The 18,935-nt window shown below is 33.5% G+C and overlaps 1 protein-coding gene across 15 annotated transcripts in view; it reads left to right on the top strand.

The window, feature by feature from the left end:
* LOC126864702 (cytochrome b5 reductase 4) overlaps nucleotides 1–18,935 on the top strand; it is a 30,983-nt gene that overhangs the window by 7,897 nt on the left and 4,151 nt on the right. For 5 of the 15 annotated variants that reach the window (XR_007689307.1, XM_050616270.1, XM_050616272.1 and 2 more), the window contains exons 3-6: nucleotides 12,178–12,348; nucleotides 17,026–17,126; nucleotides 17,218–17,383; nucleotides 18,633–18,895. Coding sequence is in view for 14 of the 15 variants with exons in the window: in XM_050616270.1 (XP_050472227.1) it covers nucleotides 12,178–12,348; nucleotides 17,026–17,126; nucleotides 17,218–17,383; nucleotides 18,633–18,895 (701 nt within the window). In the remaining variant the exon portion in view is untranslated. Of the gene's footprint in view, nucleotides 1–4,935; nucleotides 6,599–10,627; nucleotides 10,757–12,177; nucleotides 12,349–17,025; nucleotides 17,127–17,217; nucleotides 17,384–18,632; nucleotides 18,896–18,935 lie in introns of all 15 variants that reach the window. The other 10 variants (XM_050616280.1, XM_050616278.1, XM_050616276.1 and 7 more) reach the window with 10 other exon arrangements.

Raw genomic sequence — 18,935 nt, 5'->3', positions numbered from 1 at the left:
GGTATATTTTGTCCCCTGTCCTGTCCCGATAGTGAGAATCGGCCCTACTCGAGCTTGAAATCGCAAGAAGAATTCATCGTGGGACCTGCAACTGTCGTTTTCGCCTGTGCAAAGGATTATTGTGACCGCAGAAAGGATCGTTCCCGATTTACATTATTGGGTCAGGATAGGGTTGGGCAGGGCCACTCGGCATAAATTCTGTCCCCTGTCCTGTCCCGATAGTGAGAATCGGTGCTGGATCGAAATTACGAACGACTGGTGTGTTTATTGACTATTTATAGTGTCATAGATTGACCGCGAATTTTTATGCAAATTTATTTCTTGTGAACGCAATTACCTCGAGATACTGAAATAGAATCTCGTTTTACTTAATTAGAGATGAAACGACGAGTATTCTGTGTTGGATATTTAATATATTTTTCTTTGTATATTATTTTATTTTCTATGTATCTTGCATTTTGTTCTTAGTTCTTTTAATTTCGTCGTACAATTAGTTGCTTATCATTGTATTATTACGTTCTATTAGTATGCTGTTGCACTGAAATTAGACTATCTTTTTGTAGCAATTATTTATCGGTACTCGGATCTCTAATTAAAGTAAAAGTTTATAATCAATTATATCTTTTTGCTGTCGTAAACTATCAAACTATATAAAAGTATAATTTCTGTTATAGATTTCCTTTTTTTCTTTTTTTGAGGAAATAAGATGTACGAGCTTGTAAATTTGAGGTGTAAATGTTCGATTCGTTGTTAACGTGTTTTTCTTTATTAGAAGTTTATTACCATTAACTATCATTAGATGTTTATTATTATACTGTCAATTTATTATTAACCCTTTGCGGTTCTGTATTCTGAGTCTATGCACGATGATCTTATTACAGTGTATCGTATTGCCATAGTGACTGGACACCGTATTATGATCGTAAGTTTTATTACAATTTCGCGTGCGTGTATATGGCAATGTACCATTATTATACTTTATCGTAATAAAGATGTTCTAATTTTTTTCAAGATCTTTATCTCATATTATCTCATCATATCAGTTTTCTTATTTACACCTATCTGAATATGTTTCAAAAATAATTAGAAACTGCAAAGGGTTAAGGCTTTAACAAAGTTAAAAGCTCAATGGAATTTATAGTTAAATAATTGTCCGTGGAAATTTTTGAACGATAAATTTGATTGATAGAAATATTTCTATCCAAACATAGAAATTTAATTTATGCTGCGATCAAGCGGGGTGGAAGATTTTTAAAAGTCAGGGCCGTCTTCTTATTTCTCTGTAAATGTGTTATACGTTTTAGAGACTGGATAGAGAATTTATTGCATCTAATCGATCCATTATGTTCTTGTATTACTGTTCTACTTTATTTCTTAGAAATGCAATAATGAGGATAAACACGGTAATATAAATAACGCTATTAAGGAAGAAGATTATTTTAAACGTTTGCAATTAGGATAGAGCTATTACGTAACCAATATGCTTTTAATAAGTTTCTATATATAATCTCAGGAATTATATTATCTTTCCACTTTAATAATTCAGTACAACAAAACAAGCCTTGAACTTAAAAGCTCTGCTCCCAGCTATTACAGCACGTCATTCACATACACCTCTTCTATTTATATATCGTAATCGTCGTGTAGCCTCGAATACTATAAAATATAGTGCACTTAAACGCTTCAAACGAGTACTTAGCGTGGGACTTAGACCCCTCTACACGTAGAAGAGAGACGTTTTGAAAATTACACTTAATTGGTAATATTGCATCTTGATTGGTTTAAATAGCCTTAATTCTGCTTCTGAGATTAGCACAATCGATTCTTTCCATTGCTACGATATGATTCATCGGGCACATTCGATTCGTAATACGACTTCAATGTGATCCAACATTCGGATAAAAGATTTATTAAGAAATAATTTGTTTGCATAAATGTTTCTTGGACGATCACCAAGGGAGAGAAAAAGAAGAGAAAATAAAGAGAAGGATATATGCAACTATTCTATTCGATTTCCTAGATGAGTTATGAGAATAAATTTACGTAACCAAGGAAAAGAGCAAAAAATAAAATATAGCTAAGAATATCCATAACTTTTTTCTGGTGATTATTCAAATAAGATGTTTGGTTGCCTGATAAACGATTAGTTCAGTATCCTTTTTTATTCTGTTTCCATTTATAAAAATTATATAATTAAAATCAATAATATAAATGTTCATATTGGAAAAAGAAACTTATTTCACGTATTTGCGATAAAAGCAACTACTTTTCAGAATAAATCGAACATCGATACATCTTTGTATGTTTTCTACTAATTGTATTATCCGTTTTAATCGACTTATTAATCATTCTATTCGACTCCGACCTTATCTTGAAGTAATCACGCGATAGTTCACTCGGCTGAGAAAATCTTTCCATGTTTCTTGCCAATTGTATCATCCATTTAAATCTGCCAAGCCAAAAACTAGAGAAAAAAACATTTCGAACGATTCGCTATCTTTTATCTGAAAGATAAAATTCGCTGAAACTTGTCAGTGAGGATTATCAGGACAAAATTAAACCTGCCACGAGTACTGAAATTTCTGTTGCTTTTCGTCGCTGAATCTATGAATAGTACGAATCTTGTCATAATAAACGTTCCATCGAATCAAAGGAAATGAAAATGAAGACTGTGCTTATACGATCCCATTCGAACGTTTCTCCATCTGGAAAATTTTGTCGACCTATTCATATTTCACGATTGAAATAGACGCTCGATATTTACGAAGAACCGTTCGATACTCCTTTATTTATTTATAGTGTTTGATTTACAATGTTTGACCAAATATTGACCACGATGGAAGGTTCGTCTGTGATTCACGTCTGAATGTTTGCAAAGCCTACCGACGCTTTTGTGATTTTATAGTTATTAATCGCCGATCACTATGACGCCGATTAATCTTGTTTCTAGGTCATTGGTACTATGAATAGAAGGCGATAAAAAATGAAAACAGTGTTACTTCGTTCGATTGATTGGTACAGATCGATAAGTAGGTCTGACATTGTATTGAGTCTTGTGTTTGTGTTTTAACTTTGAGATATTCTAATTCTTATACTCTGACGTATTTGTTGTGAACAAATTTCTGGGATGATTAGACACTTGTTGGGGATTTCTAATTTTAATTGTATTTTGCTGGCGGAAGATACGCCAACTGTTAACTTTTATAATTTTACCGCTCATACGTGTGATATTCAAATTTTGGGAAAAAATGTCTTGAAATCCTATTTCGAGAAAATACTTCAAGTACGTTTCCTCTTCGAATCTAAGAGAATCTAGGATTTCTCTTAAGATTTAATTTCAGGTATTAAATTGTAAGGAAGAAAATTTTCTAATCTCTGATTTTTACTATTTTCTTTCATTTCTTGCAGATTCTTATAATCTTTTGCTTCGTATAATTTTTAGTTCCACGAAAAGGATATTTTTATATGCGGTGTTTCCTTGTTGTTCTACAGAGGAGCACAGAACGTAAAGTATCAGTCGTTGTGGGTTCATTTGATCAAAGCTCGATGTCTTCAGTGGAAATGGTTCTGCTGATCGAATTTTCTTTGGTCACCGGACGTCAACTGATTACGTATTTCCTTGAGCAATCTCTCTTTTGAGAGATAGGAGGTTCGCATACCAGACGAAGATGACTACGATAATGGTGTTACTGAGTCTTCCACGAGTTGGGAGACGTGTCATGAATCTTCTCATTTACGTGACAATTAAATGGAGAAGCATTTTAAATCTCGTTGAAAATTATAGAAAATTATTGTGCAAAAATTAGATATTATTTTGCTATTTTGGTTGATCTTTTATTTAATTTTATTCAAAGTTCGAAAATGATTCGCTACTCGAACGGTTGTTGTATAATAGTAAAAGCACCTGGAACGAAATCTCATTGTGAGCAATAACTTTATTATTTTCTACTTGTATACAGCAACATAAACGAGTTTCCTCTAATTAGTAAAATTCTGGCTCATTAAATATAAAGCGTCCACGGACTTCTCAACCTTAAATCGCTCTGTACACTATGAATTCTTCTAACGCAGCACTCAATCATGGAAAACCACGAGTTTGAAAAAGTTTTGAATATTTTTTTCACGGCATTCTGCAGTTCTCACTTCAATTAAAATGATATAATAATAAGATAAACAAATTATCCACGTTGTACTCTAAATTCAAAGTACGCGTTCAATCTCAATTAATACGTGTATTATGCGAAATGTGGTATTGTTTGGTAATTAAACTCGAAGATTCTTTTCACCGAAGCATATAAAACCAAAAAAATTGTTTAATCAACGTTCATTAAAAAATCACAACAGCGACGATTGCATTTTTTGCATAATATCGTCGCAAGAAAATTATGTACGAGAATGCAATCAAGATCGTGTGACGAGAGCGAACAAAAGAGGAATGCAAAGTGAAAGAATCTCCGCTAAAGTGTCTCATGCAGTTCTCAAAAAAAGCCTACATTACATGTTCATATATTTTAATTTTCAAAAGCATGTTACGCTATATGAAACAAATTATGCGCATATTATAAAAATTCTACAAGCGTTATGCAATAATGTTACGTTCTATTAGCTTCTTTTTGCATAGAAAAGATTGAAAAGATACGGAACAAAGAAAAAAAAAAAATGTCGATATACGTTACTTCGTGTAAGAAATTTAAAGCTTTAAAAGATAAACTTTAACGAGCATCGCTCTTCGTTTATTATTTCACATTGCAAGATATCGTATAACGTGAGAAATATATTAAATATATTTTTACAATATATTTTAAATATACATTTATAATAAAACAGGTAGAAAATAAAAACGGCGAACACTAAAACACTTGCACCAAATATCGTCGAACGTCCTAATACTTATCTCGACTTATACGCAAGAGTATGACTGTATCTCTGTTCTAGTGTTAAGCAGTTGCCTCTTCAATTGCCAAAGCTGCAAGCAAAATTGTGTCACGTCGCAGCTAGCTTCTCTATAGAATTGCCAATACAGCGTCATGAAAGAATTAGCGAGGGTAGAAGCCTAAATCTAAGGGTAGAAAGACATAGAGCTATCGAAGAGAGGTCCGACGATGTCCACGGGCAGAGAAGCACGCGTTCACTGCTGAGATCCTGCGTGTTAGGCACATCGTAGCTACTATATTGATCTACCTGTCCGAGGGCTATATCGGTCCGCGTGTTTCGGTGCAGTACCTTTCAGTCCACCAGCGCGGGATCAACGTTTCGTCCTGCTGTATTCATCGAGATCACGTTTCCTTGAAATACAGTTCACAGTTCAGTGTTCGTGTTCGATCGACACCTGTGAATCTTTCTGTTCTTTCTGCTTCTTTTTCCTTTTCTAATTATCCGACACGTTATCATTCGAGCTAATTATAATCCGTAAGCCGGAAGCGTTCGAAATTCGGGATATTCTCGGTGTTTGAATTTCACGAAACGAAATTAAACAATGAACAGTTCAGTTGTCGTGTTCGATCACACTCGTCAATATTTCCAATCTTTTATTATTCGACCTATTATTCTACAGCTTAAGAATCTACGAAGGAAATAAAATTCAGTTAACTAATTTTAGTTGCAGTTTCGCCAGAACGAAATTGGTTTATGGCTCGGTTACCGCGTTTAATCGATACCTATGAATCTTGTCAACGTTGTTATTCAATTTCGTAAAATTACGCAGTTCGCCGTTCAGTTTTCGCGTTCGATCAGACCCGTGAGTGGTCCTCGCGTTATCGTGTCACCTTTTTTACTTTACAAACCCGTTACTCTATGGTCTAAGAATCGACGAATGAAAAAGCTCGAATACCTTTGATTCCAATCTCGCGAAAATTGCATAGTTTACAACTGAATTTCCGCGTACGAATATTTTTATTCAATGTGCTATTGAATAAAATCATCTTCTATCACTCGATTTATATTATTTTATCAATTTACTATTCTTCGATCTAAACAATTTGAGATGTCGAGTGGTGCCGGTTGCAATTTCGTAGAAACGAAATTACACAGTTCACGGTTCAATGATCGGCGCTTCTGAATCTTTTTAACCTTATTATTCCATCTGCTACTCTACGATTAACCCAAATCTAATTCAAGGCTTCAATACATCGCAGTACCGCTACACAGTTCACAGTTCACTGGTCATCGCTTGTGTGCTTCGTTTCAACCTGATTACCTACTTTATTTCATCAACTACAAATTTATTGTTCCGCAGTAGAAAAATCGCAAACCTTCGATACTCTCAGTTCCAATTGCACGACGATAAAATATCGGTATCTAGTAAAGTGTCTAATGGACGAGATGAATTTTAACGAGATATGTCTCCAGAGCTCGACAGTAGATGGTAGATTTTTGCCATGAGAAACTGGTAACTGGATAACAGAGACAGTGGGTGTTTGCTTTTCTTATTTCTCGCTCGTCACTCCTATTACAAAGGATCACGCAGAAAGCGAGAATTGTTCGAGTCTAGAAGAGGATCGATCGACGCGGTTCTCAAAACGACCGATCGTTTGGACCGGTCTCAGCAGTTTTTCCTGGGATATATCCAGGCCATCCTATAAGTAATGCGGTTTCTTGGGTATGTATTAAACGAAAACAAAGCTTAACAAAGCTAAGATCAACGACGTATTCATTCTTCGTCCTCTACGATTAATTTCCTTCGTCTCTTTGTGTTAACATGTTAATGCTATGTTACGTCTTACGTCTAAAGCAACGTTTGTTTCGTAAGTCGGTTTGCACCAGTGATTTCGGAAGAATGAAGGAAGATCTTCTGTTTTAATTAATCATATTTATGGAGAATTTAAATTTCCAAAAATATAAAGTACAAATGACGTGTAAAAATGTGGTAACGATCCAAAACGAAATATTTATTATAATATTTATGTAATATGTCAATGAAATCTATGTTTAGTTAGAAATCTTTGTACATATACAGGGTGGTCGGTAACTGGTGGTAGAAGCGGAAAGGGTGTGATTCTACGCGAAAAAAGAAGTCGAAAATATAGAGTAAAAATTTGTCGTTTGAGGCTTTGATTTTGAATTTTCGCTCGGTACGCGTGCGGTACGTTATAAAGGATCTTACTGTAGATCGTTGTCTCGATAGAAAAATTAAACAAAAATTAAAAAAAAATTTTTATTCTATATTTTCGACTTCTTTTTTCGCGTAGAATCACCCCCTTTCCGCTTGTACCACCAGTTACCAACCACCCTGTATATATATGTAAAAATATGTTGCCTATCCAGAATTACGTATTCACTGCAACGTTCATGTAACGAAAGAAATTTCTATTTACATTCCATCCGCGCCTCTTTAGTTATGCTTTTATGCACTTACGAGAGATTTAACGGTGCAAATATGTACAGAATACGAGTACAGTATATTCTGGTTATACTAATTAGTATGTAAAATAATTCTCTATCTAGATTCCAATTATCTCTTAATTAAGTGCAGAAAATACGAGTTTGCGTAAATATCCGCAGTCCAATTACGATCATACAAATATCAATGTTTATAAATACCGACAGTTTAATAACTAGATAACACATATTTTTGTCAATTTCTATTTTTACGAATATAATTAGAAACACGTGATCTGGCTACATTGCTTTACTTGTTAAATAACATAACGAGTACTATACCTTTAATATTTCCTATATTTTTCCATCATTTCCATGCATTTTATGCATTTTTCCATCTACAAATTTTCTATATAAATACACGATGATCCGCTGTATAGCGCCAACTAATATCAAGCTACTTGATATACTTCAGCTACACAAAGTATTCGCACGTATCCTTATTCTGTAACGAACCTTTTCTTTCTTCTTTTACCAAGCTTTATATCTTCTTACATTTACATCTTTAAAGTATCAAATTTTTGTAATCGTATTAAATGTGCCATCAGATGGTACGAAATGTGATATACTTAGACCTACTTAACTATTACGTAAATAGTATAATAAGTACAACGGTGTGCCAATACCTTTTGTATTCACTGTAAAGCAGATTCGAGTCTGCAAAGTTTCCCGATTATTCTGTTTCCGTTTTCCTCATATCGAAACAATAGGTCGACGTTTGTTTGCGTTTTTCCTATCGTTTCATCTGCGGTTCAGGTTAGACTGCTGACGCTGTTAAAGTAGTTCAACGCTTATTTCTAAGTATATTCAACTGTGATTCGAGTTTACTCGAGGCTAGTACGCGTTCTTCTTTTTATTTCCTCGTTGTTTTCTGTTGTCGTTTGCTGTTTCCTCGCTGCTTTTTCATTTCGTCGCCGCTTTCCCGCAGCAACCGTGGTTTATTTCAGCGGAATTTTCACTGGGACAGTTACCTCTCGGGCACGGGTAGTCGCGCTTTTGTTGAAAAGATTTTAATTTTTCTGCGGGAATATGATAGTTCTTTGTGGACCATTGAGAGAGATCTTTTTCTTCCAGGTTTTCTTTTCTTCGCTTCTTTATGGTTTGCTGTTTTAATTAGATGGAGGTTGGTTATTTTGTATTCATTGTAGCCAGTTTTTGCGCGACAAAAGATTCTTCGCTTGCTCCTATCATATCCTTTCACGTTAGCTGTTTCACAGTAGCCAAATGATTGAAGTGTTTTCTTGCGAACGACCTCAGGTAGCATAAATGCTTGTAACTATATTCCGTACAACTTCGAGCATAAGTGTCTTTGCGTCTTCGAAATATCGTTTGAAGAGTTCTTCCTCGATGGAATACTCCGAGTTGTTCTATTTACATACATTAAATTTATCTATCTACATTAAATTTCGAATTTTAATAGAAAACAGCCGTTTAATAGCTCGTTTACCAGTTATTAATTTTCTTCTTCCTTGGCAAGAAGATTTTCAGTGCTTCTCGAATTATTTCTTTTTATTTGAACAGCAAAGGGCCATCTTTCTTCTATTTGCAATTTTATTCGAAAGTATGTTTGTATAATAGTATTTCTACGGATTATTTTGTATGCCGCTGAATTAGTAGTTTGATTAATGATCAGGATTATCATATGTATTTAGCTACTGGAATGCCTTTCGAAGGGAAAAACTGGAAACTGACAATTTAGCATAAAGTATAGATAATTTCTATGGTAAATAAATCATTGATAATCCAAGTTCAACGTATTTGAAATTTAGATACGACATATTTCAGATTTATATCTTTATTTGAATAACCAATATTACGCATTACTCTTAGAGCAACTCGTACTGTTTATGTTATTTACTTGGAAGTAAAAAGAATATAATTTACATTTGAGACTGTCTCTTTATAATTTTTTACTCCATTTGTTATTATTGTAGTCTACGATGCATGAAATGTCTGATTATAGCAGTCCTTACAAATTACGTAGACGACTGATGATTGACTATTTACATTAAAGTAATGTGTAACACATTCATCACGTCAATGAAGAGTAATAAATTTTCAGATTGATTATTCATAATCATGATAACGAACAAGATTATGCAATATTATTCAACGGGAGAAAAATATTGAATAACCTTTTTCACTATCCTGGTTATACAGGGTGTCTGGTAATTAATGGTACAATCGGGTGGTGAGGCGATTCTACGTGAAAAAACAAGTGGAAAATGTAGAATAAACTTTTTTCATACGACGCCCCATTTCCGACAAAATCGAGTTTGAAAATTTGTCGGCTATACTTGGACTTGGCTAATTCCGGACTGAACGAAAGAAAATATAATCGACCACAGGATAAACTGGATGGAAAAATAAGTGAAAAATATACAATAGAATTTTTCCATAAGACTCTCTGTTTTCGAGAAAAATACATTTGAAAATGTATCGCGCGTGTGCAATAGATCGACTAATAGCTAAACACGTGGAAACGAGGTTTTAAACGAAAACATTTCATTTTATTTTATATAATTTTATTCTATTTTCAAGATATTTTTAGTCGGTACATAGCCGTCTACAAATTTTCAAACTCGATTTTCTCGCGAACGAAGCTTTATACGAACCAATCTTATTCCGCATTTTCCACTTATTTTTTCACGTAGAATCACTCTGTACCGAGTTGTGCCACCAGTTACAGGACACCCTGTATACAGGGTGATTGGTAACTGGTGGTACACGCGGAAAGGGGGTGATTCTACGCGAAAAAGGAAGTCGAAAATATAGAATAAAAATTTTTCGTTCGAGGCTTTGTTTTCGAGAAAATCGACTTTGAATTTTCGCTCGGTACGCGTACACTTTATCGCGTCTCGTTATAACAGATCTCACTGCAGATCGTTGTCTCGATGGAAAAATTAAAAAAAAAATTTTTATTCAATATTTTCGACTTCTTTTTTCACCAGTTACCAACCACCCTGTATACACCCAATCGTATAATATCTTAATAATTCCATCGTATCGTACGAATTTTATTTTCCAACATTTTATTGCAAACAGAATGAAATTTCCGGGACCTTCTATCATCGTACAAGAAATCCCTCTATAACCTACATAATTCACGAACAACCCTAATTCACGAAATAAATCTCTTTTAAACAAGCGGAAATTTCATCGCCAATCTTTTTATCTTTGTTTCGCGTGTTCGAAACATTTCGCTCGTCGAGGGTTGCTGCTTTTTCAATGCAATGCAATTTCTATGCAGGAGGATGGTTAAAGGTTTGCGGACTGTGACGTTTCGATGAGAAAATGCCACGATGCTGCGGCGCGTCTTTGGTATCCGTCATGGGCGGCGAGGGGTCTCCGCAAAGTCTCGGTTTGCAGATTCAGGACGGTCAGTAATTAACGATAATTGTCTATTAGTTCTACTTGCGTCCCGTTTCTGCGAACGTTTGCGTACTTATCGTGTTTCCTGTGCAACGAGTGGGGATGGGTGTTTCCATGTGAATTTACAGAGGGTTGAATTTATGTATTTTGGTTGAATGAGAAATAACTGGATTTTCTGTTATCACCTGATCGTCTGCTGATATCCGTTTTATTAGGTTTATTTGTTTGAACCGTGGTAATTTTATTTATTATTTTATGTTACATGTAATTTAACTGCATGGAAACAGACAGTATTTGTTAACTAATCAATTTGTGACTAATGAGTCGTGCAGTTTTATGGATATTACTGGATTTATTGTGTCTTTTTTTTTTTGCTACCAGTTGTACTCGCATTTTAATATGTTTTTGTGTTATATCGAGATACGAGATATTTGTAATAAAATGTCGAAAGATACGAAGAAATTTGTTGCATATTTTTTACCAAAAAAAAAAAAAAAACAAAAATATATGGACAAAATATATACACGTGTTGTGGAAAATGAGTGACTGATTATTAGGATCGAACGAACTTTACTGGTGTACTACAGTGGTCGTTACTATTTATTTTCCATTATCGTTGTATTATTTAATTTGTGTTTCAATTGGTATTGTATCGTAAAGAAAAATAGATTTTGTAATGCAGAATCATATCGATATATTGTCTTCGTATTTAACACGTTCGCTGTTGGACGAATTTTTATTCGCTATGCTACACGCATACTAACAAATCCTTTTCACCTAAAATCTATTTTCTGTATGTTATAATGTCGTGTACCGTATTATAATGCATTTCCTACTAACATACACGTTGCAATTTTGAAATTTCCAAGAAACGTTAGAAGTGCCTATTATAACTTTTCAATTTCCAAATTTCGGGAAAAAAAGAAACGAAAAGTCGAGAGAAGCATTGCGATCTCCAAAAAGTAAAAAAAGACATATATATACACACACACACACACACATACATGCGAAAGTATTGTAGTTTCCAAAAAGTAAAAAAAAAAAAAAAGAAAAAGTAACAAAACACACAGAAGCATTTTGCAGTTCCTAAAAGAAATACAGAAAATAAATGTAGGTTTCAGCTTTTTATACATTTCAAGTTTCTAATAAAATACGTATGTATTTGTACTTGTGTGAGTCCCATTTGAAAAGAAAACACGAGAAATACATATAAGCATTGTGATTCTTAGATTTTCAAAAATCAATAGATACTAAAAATACAGCTAAATATTTCGGCAACGTCACGCACACCATAAAAATGTAGTTCTTAAAAATATATTTCTTCCTTTCCCTCTTCTTCTTCTTCTTCTTCTTCATTCTCTCGACTATTTCGATGCATGTGTTTAAACGCGTAAGCAAACAAGCGTTTGTTTTTCTGAATTTTTCCAGGCAATCCTCGAAATAAAACAGCCTTAGCACCTGGCCACAGTTTGATGGACTGGATTCGATTGGGAAACTCTGGCGTCGATTTAACCGGCGTTGGTGGAGTTCCACGTGTCGTAACTTTGTCCGAACTGGCCACTCACAATAAGCAAAACGACGCTTGGATCGCGATTCGAGGTAGGTTTTTTTTTTAAAATGCTCCTAAAAAAATTCTCCTCCCGTAAAATACCAGAATTTCTATTTCAATTTTTCAATTTCGTCTTCCCTTTAATCACACTGTCCGAGTATTTAAATATTAAATGTACGTATTCGACTATTTAATTTCTGACTGTAATTGAGTTTAAATTTAAATTGTAATTGAGTTTGAATTTAAATTCCTAGAATCTATAATTTTCGAAATATTTCAATTCCCCGTTTCTCACATCCACAGCCTTTTAACGATCTAAATTCAAAGTCCTGGAAATCTATAGCCTTCGAAGTAAAAATCCCTTGGTCCTCCAAATTATAATCCTCGAAACAGCTAAATTCTCATCCAATTTTCAAATTTTCTCGTTCGCTCACAACCAACGGTTCGTTCATTAAACAGCAGAATCTACTCTCCGTTAATGTGATTGCTCGTTAATCCCATTTCCACGAGCAAGAGTCGTTGCCTCGGACGTACACAGTTTCATTGGGATTAAATCGAAGAAATGAAAATCAATGGCCGCAGAAACGTGATCGCATTTTAAAGGCGATGCGATATCGCTTTCGACGCCACTTCCTCTGGAAATTGGCTTTAAGAGCGTTCGTAATGACAGAGTCGCCGAGGATGTCTTTGCCTGGGAAACTAAGTGCTAGATGTTACGTAAAGTAAGAGAATCCGGGCCAACGTGATATTAAGGAGAGACTCTCGTCTAACATCGATAAAAGCGTGTGATTTTAACGAATTAATTTTTTTTTCTTTAAGACTGACTACCAATTATTTATATGCAATTAGACCTTGTTGGGATGAAAACAGATAGTCGTGAAGTACAAATGTAATTCTCGTGTCTCAGTTCTTCTTACTGTTTATTGTATATTGCGCGAGTGCTGTGGATTATCTTTGACAATATATCGTTGGCGTGCAATGAAACATCTGTCACAGTCACCAGAATGCAGCTCCTTAAAGTTAGATATTTCTGTTTCGACCTATTTTTGCAAGAAGAATATGAACAATTGGAAAAGTTCTAGCGTTTAGAAGAGAAACTTGCTCTTCTTAGCGGACCAGTTTAGTTTCTATCGCTTAAAAGAATATTACAAATAAACAAATAAATATTTATGGTTCAATCCCAGGAGAAATTTGATTGATCAATCAATCAATCAGCCTTTTCAGTTATCGTACACGCCAGTTTAAAAGCTTATTGAACGTGTCAGATTAAGAAGTTGACAGACGATAAGAGGAATTGAAATGAAAAAAATTACATTTGCAAGGCAATGTGCCATTTAACTTTCAGTTTCTACTGTAATTGCTAGTTAATGTAAAAAAATTCATAAAAATCATTCGTCTTTGTCGCTGCTATAGGACAATCTTCCCTTAGACTTAGACTGTTTTAAGTCGAGTTTTAATTCAGTCGAGTTTCTTTTCTGCTACTACGTACAGTCGGTCTTGAAAATATTCGATACGCTAGCGTAAGTTTGACTTGTGTCTGAAATGAATGCAGATAAAACAATAAAAATATCTTCATGAAAGTGTATTGAAGTCTCGTGTATAGTTGTGAGAAAGCAGAAGAAAATATTTCTCATTCGGACATTCTATAAATTAACGTGAAAAAATATCGAAAAGTCAAAGTTACGTTAGTGTCTGAATATTTTCCACGCCGACTGTATTTCCTTTCATTACATTTCATGAAAATATTGCCAATTTATATATAAAAAAATAACGTTTGGACACTTTAGTTTTTTTTCGTTGTGAATCTTCTAAAGCCCAACATTTTCGTCAAATAACTTTCTTTACAATTGCAATTATATGATATGAATAACTGGGCTGCAAAGTTTCATGCAAATTTATATTTTTGAGAACATAAACCAGAATATGTAGAACATTGGTAGAAAATTGCTTGACTTGCCAAGTTATTTACATTTACATCTCTAAATCTCCTACAAATTTTCATTTTACAAAATATTATTAAATCATGAAATTGATTCGTTTCCTAAATTCCTAGAACAATTATATATGTATATATGTACATACAATTTTGATATTATAAATAACAAATAACTTTACAAATTATTATTATTGAATCATAAAATTGATTCGTTTCCTAAATTCCTAAAACAATTATACATATGTATATACAATTTTGATATTATAAATAACGAATAACATTAGAAATTATTATTATTGAATCATAAAATTGATTCGTTTCCTAAATTCCTAAAACAATTATATATATGTATATACAATTTTGATATTATAAATAACAAATAACATTAGAAATTATTATTATTGAATCATAAAATTGATTCGTTTCCTAAATTCCTAAAACAATTATATATATGTATATACAATTTTGATATTATAAATAACAAATAACTTTACAAATTATTATTATTGAATTATAAAATTGATTCGTTTCCTAAATTCCTAAAACAATTATATATATGTATATACAATTTTGATATTATAAATAACAAATAACTTTATAAATTATTATTATTAAATCATAAAATTGATTCATTTCCTAAATTTCTAAAACAATTATGTATACAGGGTGGTTGGTAACTGGTGGTACAAGCGGAAAGGGGGTGATTCTACACGAAAAAAGGAGTCGAAAATATAGAATAAAAATTTTTCGTTCGAGACTTTGTTTTCGAGAAAATCGACTTTGAATTTTCGCTCGGTACGCGTGCAGTATGTTATAACGGATTTCACTGTAGATCGTTGTCTCGATGGATATTATCGCAGTTTAAGTTTGTTTTTGTTTATATGTACATACAATTTTGATATTATAAATAACAAATAACTTTATAAATATCATAATGTACGGTTGGCAACGTATATTTGACGATTTCAATACCACAGTCGCAATATATTTTTTAATCCCTTTTTTTTTTTAACAAATAAATAATATCTTCTCTTGCCGTTAAGAATATGAAATTTTTATTAATTTTATTACAACATGTTCCTAAAATATTCCGACATTTGTCTTTATTCCATAATCGCCGGGCAGATTAATTGGTTGGTAGAAAAACGCCTTCTTTGGAAACAAGAAAATAAGCGACAGTCACGAGAGGCAAGGAATAATATAGGTCAACGTCGAACGCTTTTAGTTTGATTAAAATTTACTTTTTCCCCACCATCGTACGACATCCAATCGTGCAATATTTATTCTATACCCGTCACAAATCCTATTTTAATTCTACCTATGTTCGCCGGTATATTTTTTGCCATCATGATCTCGCATATTAGATGAGGCATGAGTCAGGCAATTTCTAGGGAATAGAGGAAGTACGAAGAAATAATCCAAATATTAAGTAGCATGATCGAATAGTAATGAAAGAAACAGGCGATCGATAATTATGGTTGGGGAAAACATCAACATTGTTGAATTTCTGTTTTATATTGCTTTTTATTAAAATGATGTTATTTTACTTGTATTTGAAGTTTCACTTTAGTTCGACATTCAAGAAATTTTCGTATTGTTCTTTGTCATTGACTTATTGGATCAATGATTTATTAAACAAATTTATGTTTCAAACGTCTGAAGAAAATAAACGTCGAACGTGACAACTGTGAAAAATTGATCGCAGACTACAAATGTTACATTGCAGTCATTTTTATGCAGCAATAGTTAGTTTGAATTAGAGAAAGGAACGTGAATGACAATGAGAGAGTTGTGTATTTTAAAGTAAAAGCAAAATGATTTAAAGTTTACATAACGTGGGATTCTTACACTCTGTGTCCTCGTTAATCAACTTGAAACCTCTATGTTTTGTATTTTTATAGCATCAATTTTTTGTAATCGTACGAAAATGCTATTTTGAACGATACGAAATTTTATATATTTTATATATATTTTTAGATGCAGTAATTACAAAAATTACTTGCAAGTAGCTTTATACTTCAATGAATATTCTATTTTTTAGCTTTTATTATTTTTTAGCCCTATAGTACCAGATTTTTGTAATTATACGAAAGTGCTACTAAACGATACTAAATTTAATATATTTGAACCCAATTAATTACTCTGTAAATGCCATAAAAAACACAGCGTCAATATGCCAATACCTTCCGTAGCCACTGTGAGTTAACGTAATAAAAAAATAAAAAAATAGATGAAACTAAAAAAAAAAAAAAAAAAGATAAAGCTGCCGCAACGTAAACGCTAAACATTCAAAAGAACTTAAGCTTTCTTAAACTAAGAACGTACACTTTCAAAAAGAATTTAACAATCTACGCAATGGTTAGTATCAAAAAATTAAAATAGCTAATAACGAAAAGCAAGTTGAACATAGAATCGGCAACTAAATGATTGCGGATTTTCTCATGAAATGGTAATGACAAATTTGTAGAGGTTTATCTGTAGAGGATGGTTGATCGGTGAGGTTTAATGGACGAAATCGTTCGTTATTGAAACTGTCGAATATATTTAAAATGATAAATCAGTATACAGATAATGTTCGTAAACACGCTCGTACTAACCGATTCGCTAAGACAGCTAACGATTCGTTAATTAGATTGCCGATAATTTGTTGATAACTGATTGATAACTGATCGACAACTGACTGTAAATTCCGCAATCACTTGGTTGCCAATCCACATGATAATATCACTGAAATAACAAATAATTAATAGCAACTCGATAATGAAACAAGCTCTCTTAATTAACTCCGCAGGGATCGTTTTCAACGTGACACGTTACATGGACTTCCATCCAGGAGGAGTCAACGAATTAATGAGAGGCGTTGGAAAAGATGCCACGAAGCTTTTCGAAAACGTAAGTGCAACGATATCCGACTATCCATCGGATCAACGGTCTATCGTTGATCGACGATTATTTTTACGTACCCATAGATCGTTCGTTGCAGGTGCACGCTTGGGTCAACTATCAGAGCATCCTTCAGAAATGCGTGGTCGGAAGGCTGAGCCGTGGCTCGGTGAGCGGTACCACCGCGTCGTCGCCGACGGAAAATGCTGCCTCGAGTACGAGCAATTGTTCGTCGGCGACGTTGAACCTGATAACAAGTTGCACAAGTGAGTAACTAACGCGACATCGATCCTGCCCGCTTGTGTCTCGCCGATGGCGATAAAAGGAACGAGCGTCAGGCAAACCTTGATGGCTCTTTTCATGGAAAATTGTGAATGCAAAGAAAACAAAAATATATGTGTATATATATATATGTAGATATGGCTTTTAAAGTGGCTTCATGCCGTTTATAGAGAAATTGAAACGTTAATGTAGTTGAATGCAAACTATGTTTGTGGGCTGTTGGAAAGGATGTACGCACCTAGATGAAGAGACTTGCGGATCTGTGTTAAGAGAAAGATATCAAGGTTTTGGTATACTCTATAAAAGTAGTTATCTTTGTTGGAATGTTTATTCAATTCTCAAGGGTGGATTATTATATTATGGTTGAGAGATAAATAGAAATGATGGAAATTTGTGATTATTTAATATAAAGAATTTATTATTAAAATCATTTGGTCAATATAGAAACACAAGTTTGTTTAGTTATTCAAAGATAATAACAAGGTTAAGGATAATAATAATAATAATAAGGATAAAATCTTGATAATACATGTTTATCTGTATTTATTGTTAGTTACGTTTATCATACTGTATGTTGTTAGTTTGAAACTAAACCGTTGTAAATGAGCTTTGAACAGACGCGAACGTTCATCGTATGTAAATATTATATTTGTACTTATTATACTTGCCTCTTTCTGTGAGAGAAGACCCGAGCGAGTTCTTAGCAATCTTCAGATTGCTTTTATATTAGGGTATGTATTTGGAGTGAATGTTCGGATACGAAAGGCTATATTTTGTTGGAATATTTGGATTACTGGTGAGTTTATAGCGAACGTTAACTCTTTAAATATGGACCATGTGGTTTAGTTACATTGGACAATTTTACATAACACGCTCCATTATATATTTTGTCTTATACTAGAAAGTGGACAAAGTGTTCGCTCTTTGATGGTTAAAGATTCTCGTCTTAAAATTAAAATTGAGATCTCGTTTTCAATACACGCTTCGACAAATTGAGGAAGTGCTAAAGTCTTTTTTAATGTCGACATTTATATATAGACAAATGATGAATTGTGTAGCGAACGAATTGTTAATAAATTATCGTAGGAAATAGTGCGAAGGAAGGTTTTGAAAGAAGAAGAGAATAAATAGAAACTGTTATTATGGAAGGGATGTTGGAAGAAGAGTAGCCATGTTTGATTGATCGACAAGAAATACACAACAAGAGAATAATTAGAACGTATTGATTTTCAGCTCATAGTGTGAACCAAGAAAATGTATCAGACGCTAATTTATTGAATATAAAAATGGAGTGGAGGCAAACACACGACACGTTCACATTGTTTTATCCAACGACGTGCAATTATCCGAGCATGTGCTATCAATTATCAAGGATAAGCGACTCGAAGCTGATATACAAATTATGTTTCGGGAGCACCATAGTAATGCAGGAGTTGGAATTAACAGCAGAAATAGAATGGCCACCGGACTGCTTCAGAGATTTCGAAATGAGGGAGGTAATGTAACTGAAAAGCTGTTGTTTAATTAATGAAAAAT

Source organism: Bombus huntii, chromosome 4 (genome assembly GCF_024542735.1).
Source record: "Bombus huntii isolate Logan2020A chromosome 4, iyBomHunt1.1, whole genome shotgun sequence".
NCBI classification, from domain to species: domain Eukaryota; kingdom Metazoa; phylum Arthropoda; class Insecta; order Hymenoptera; family Apidae; genus Bombus; species Bombus huntii.
This window is presented reverse-complemented; position numbering and strand designations above follow the sequence as displayed.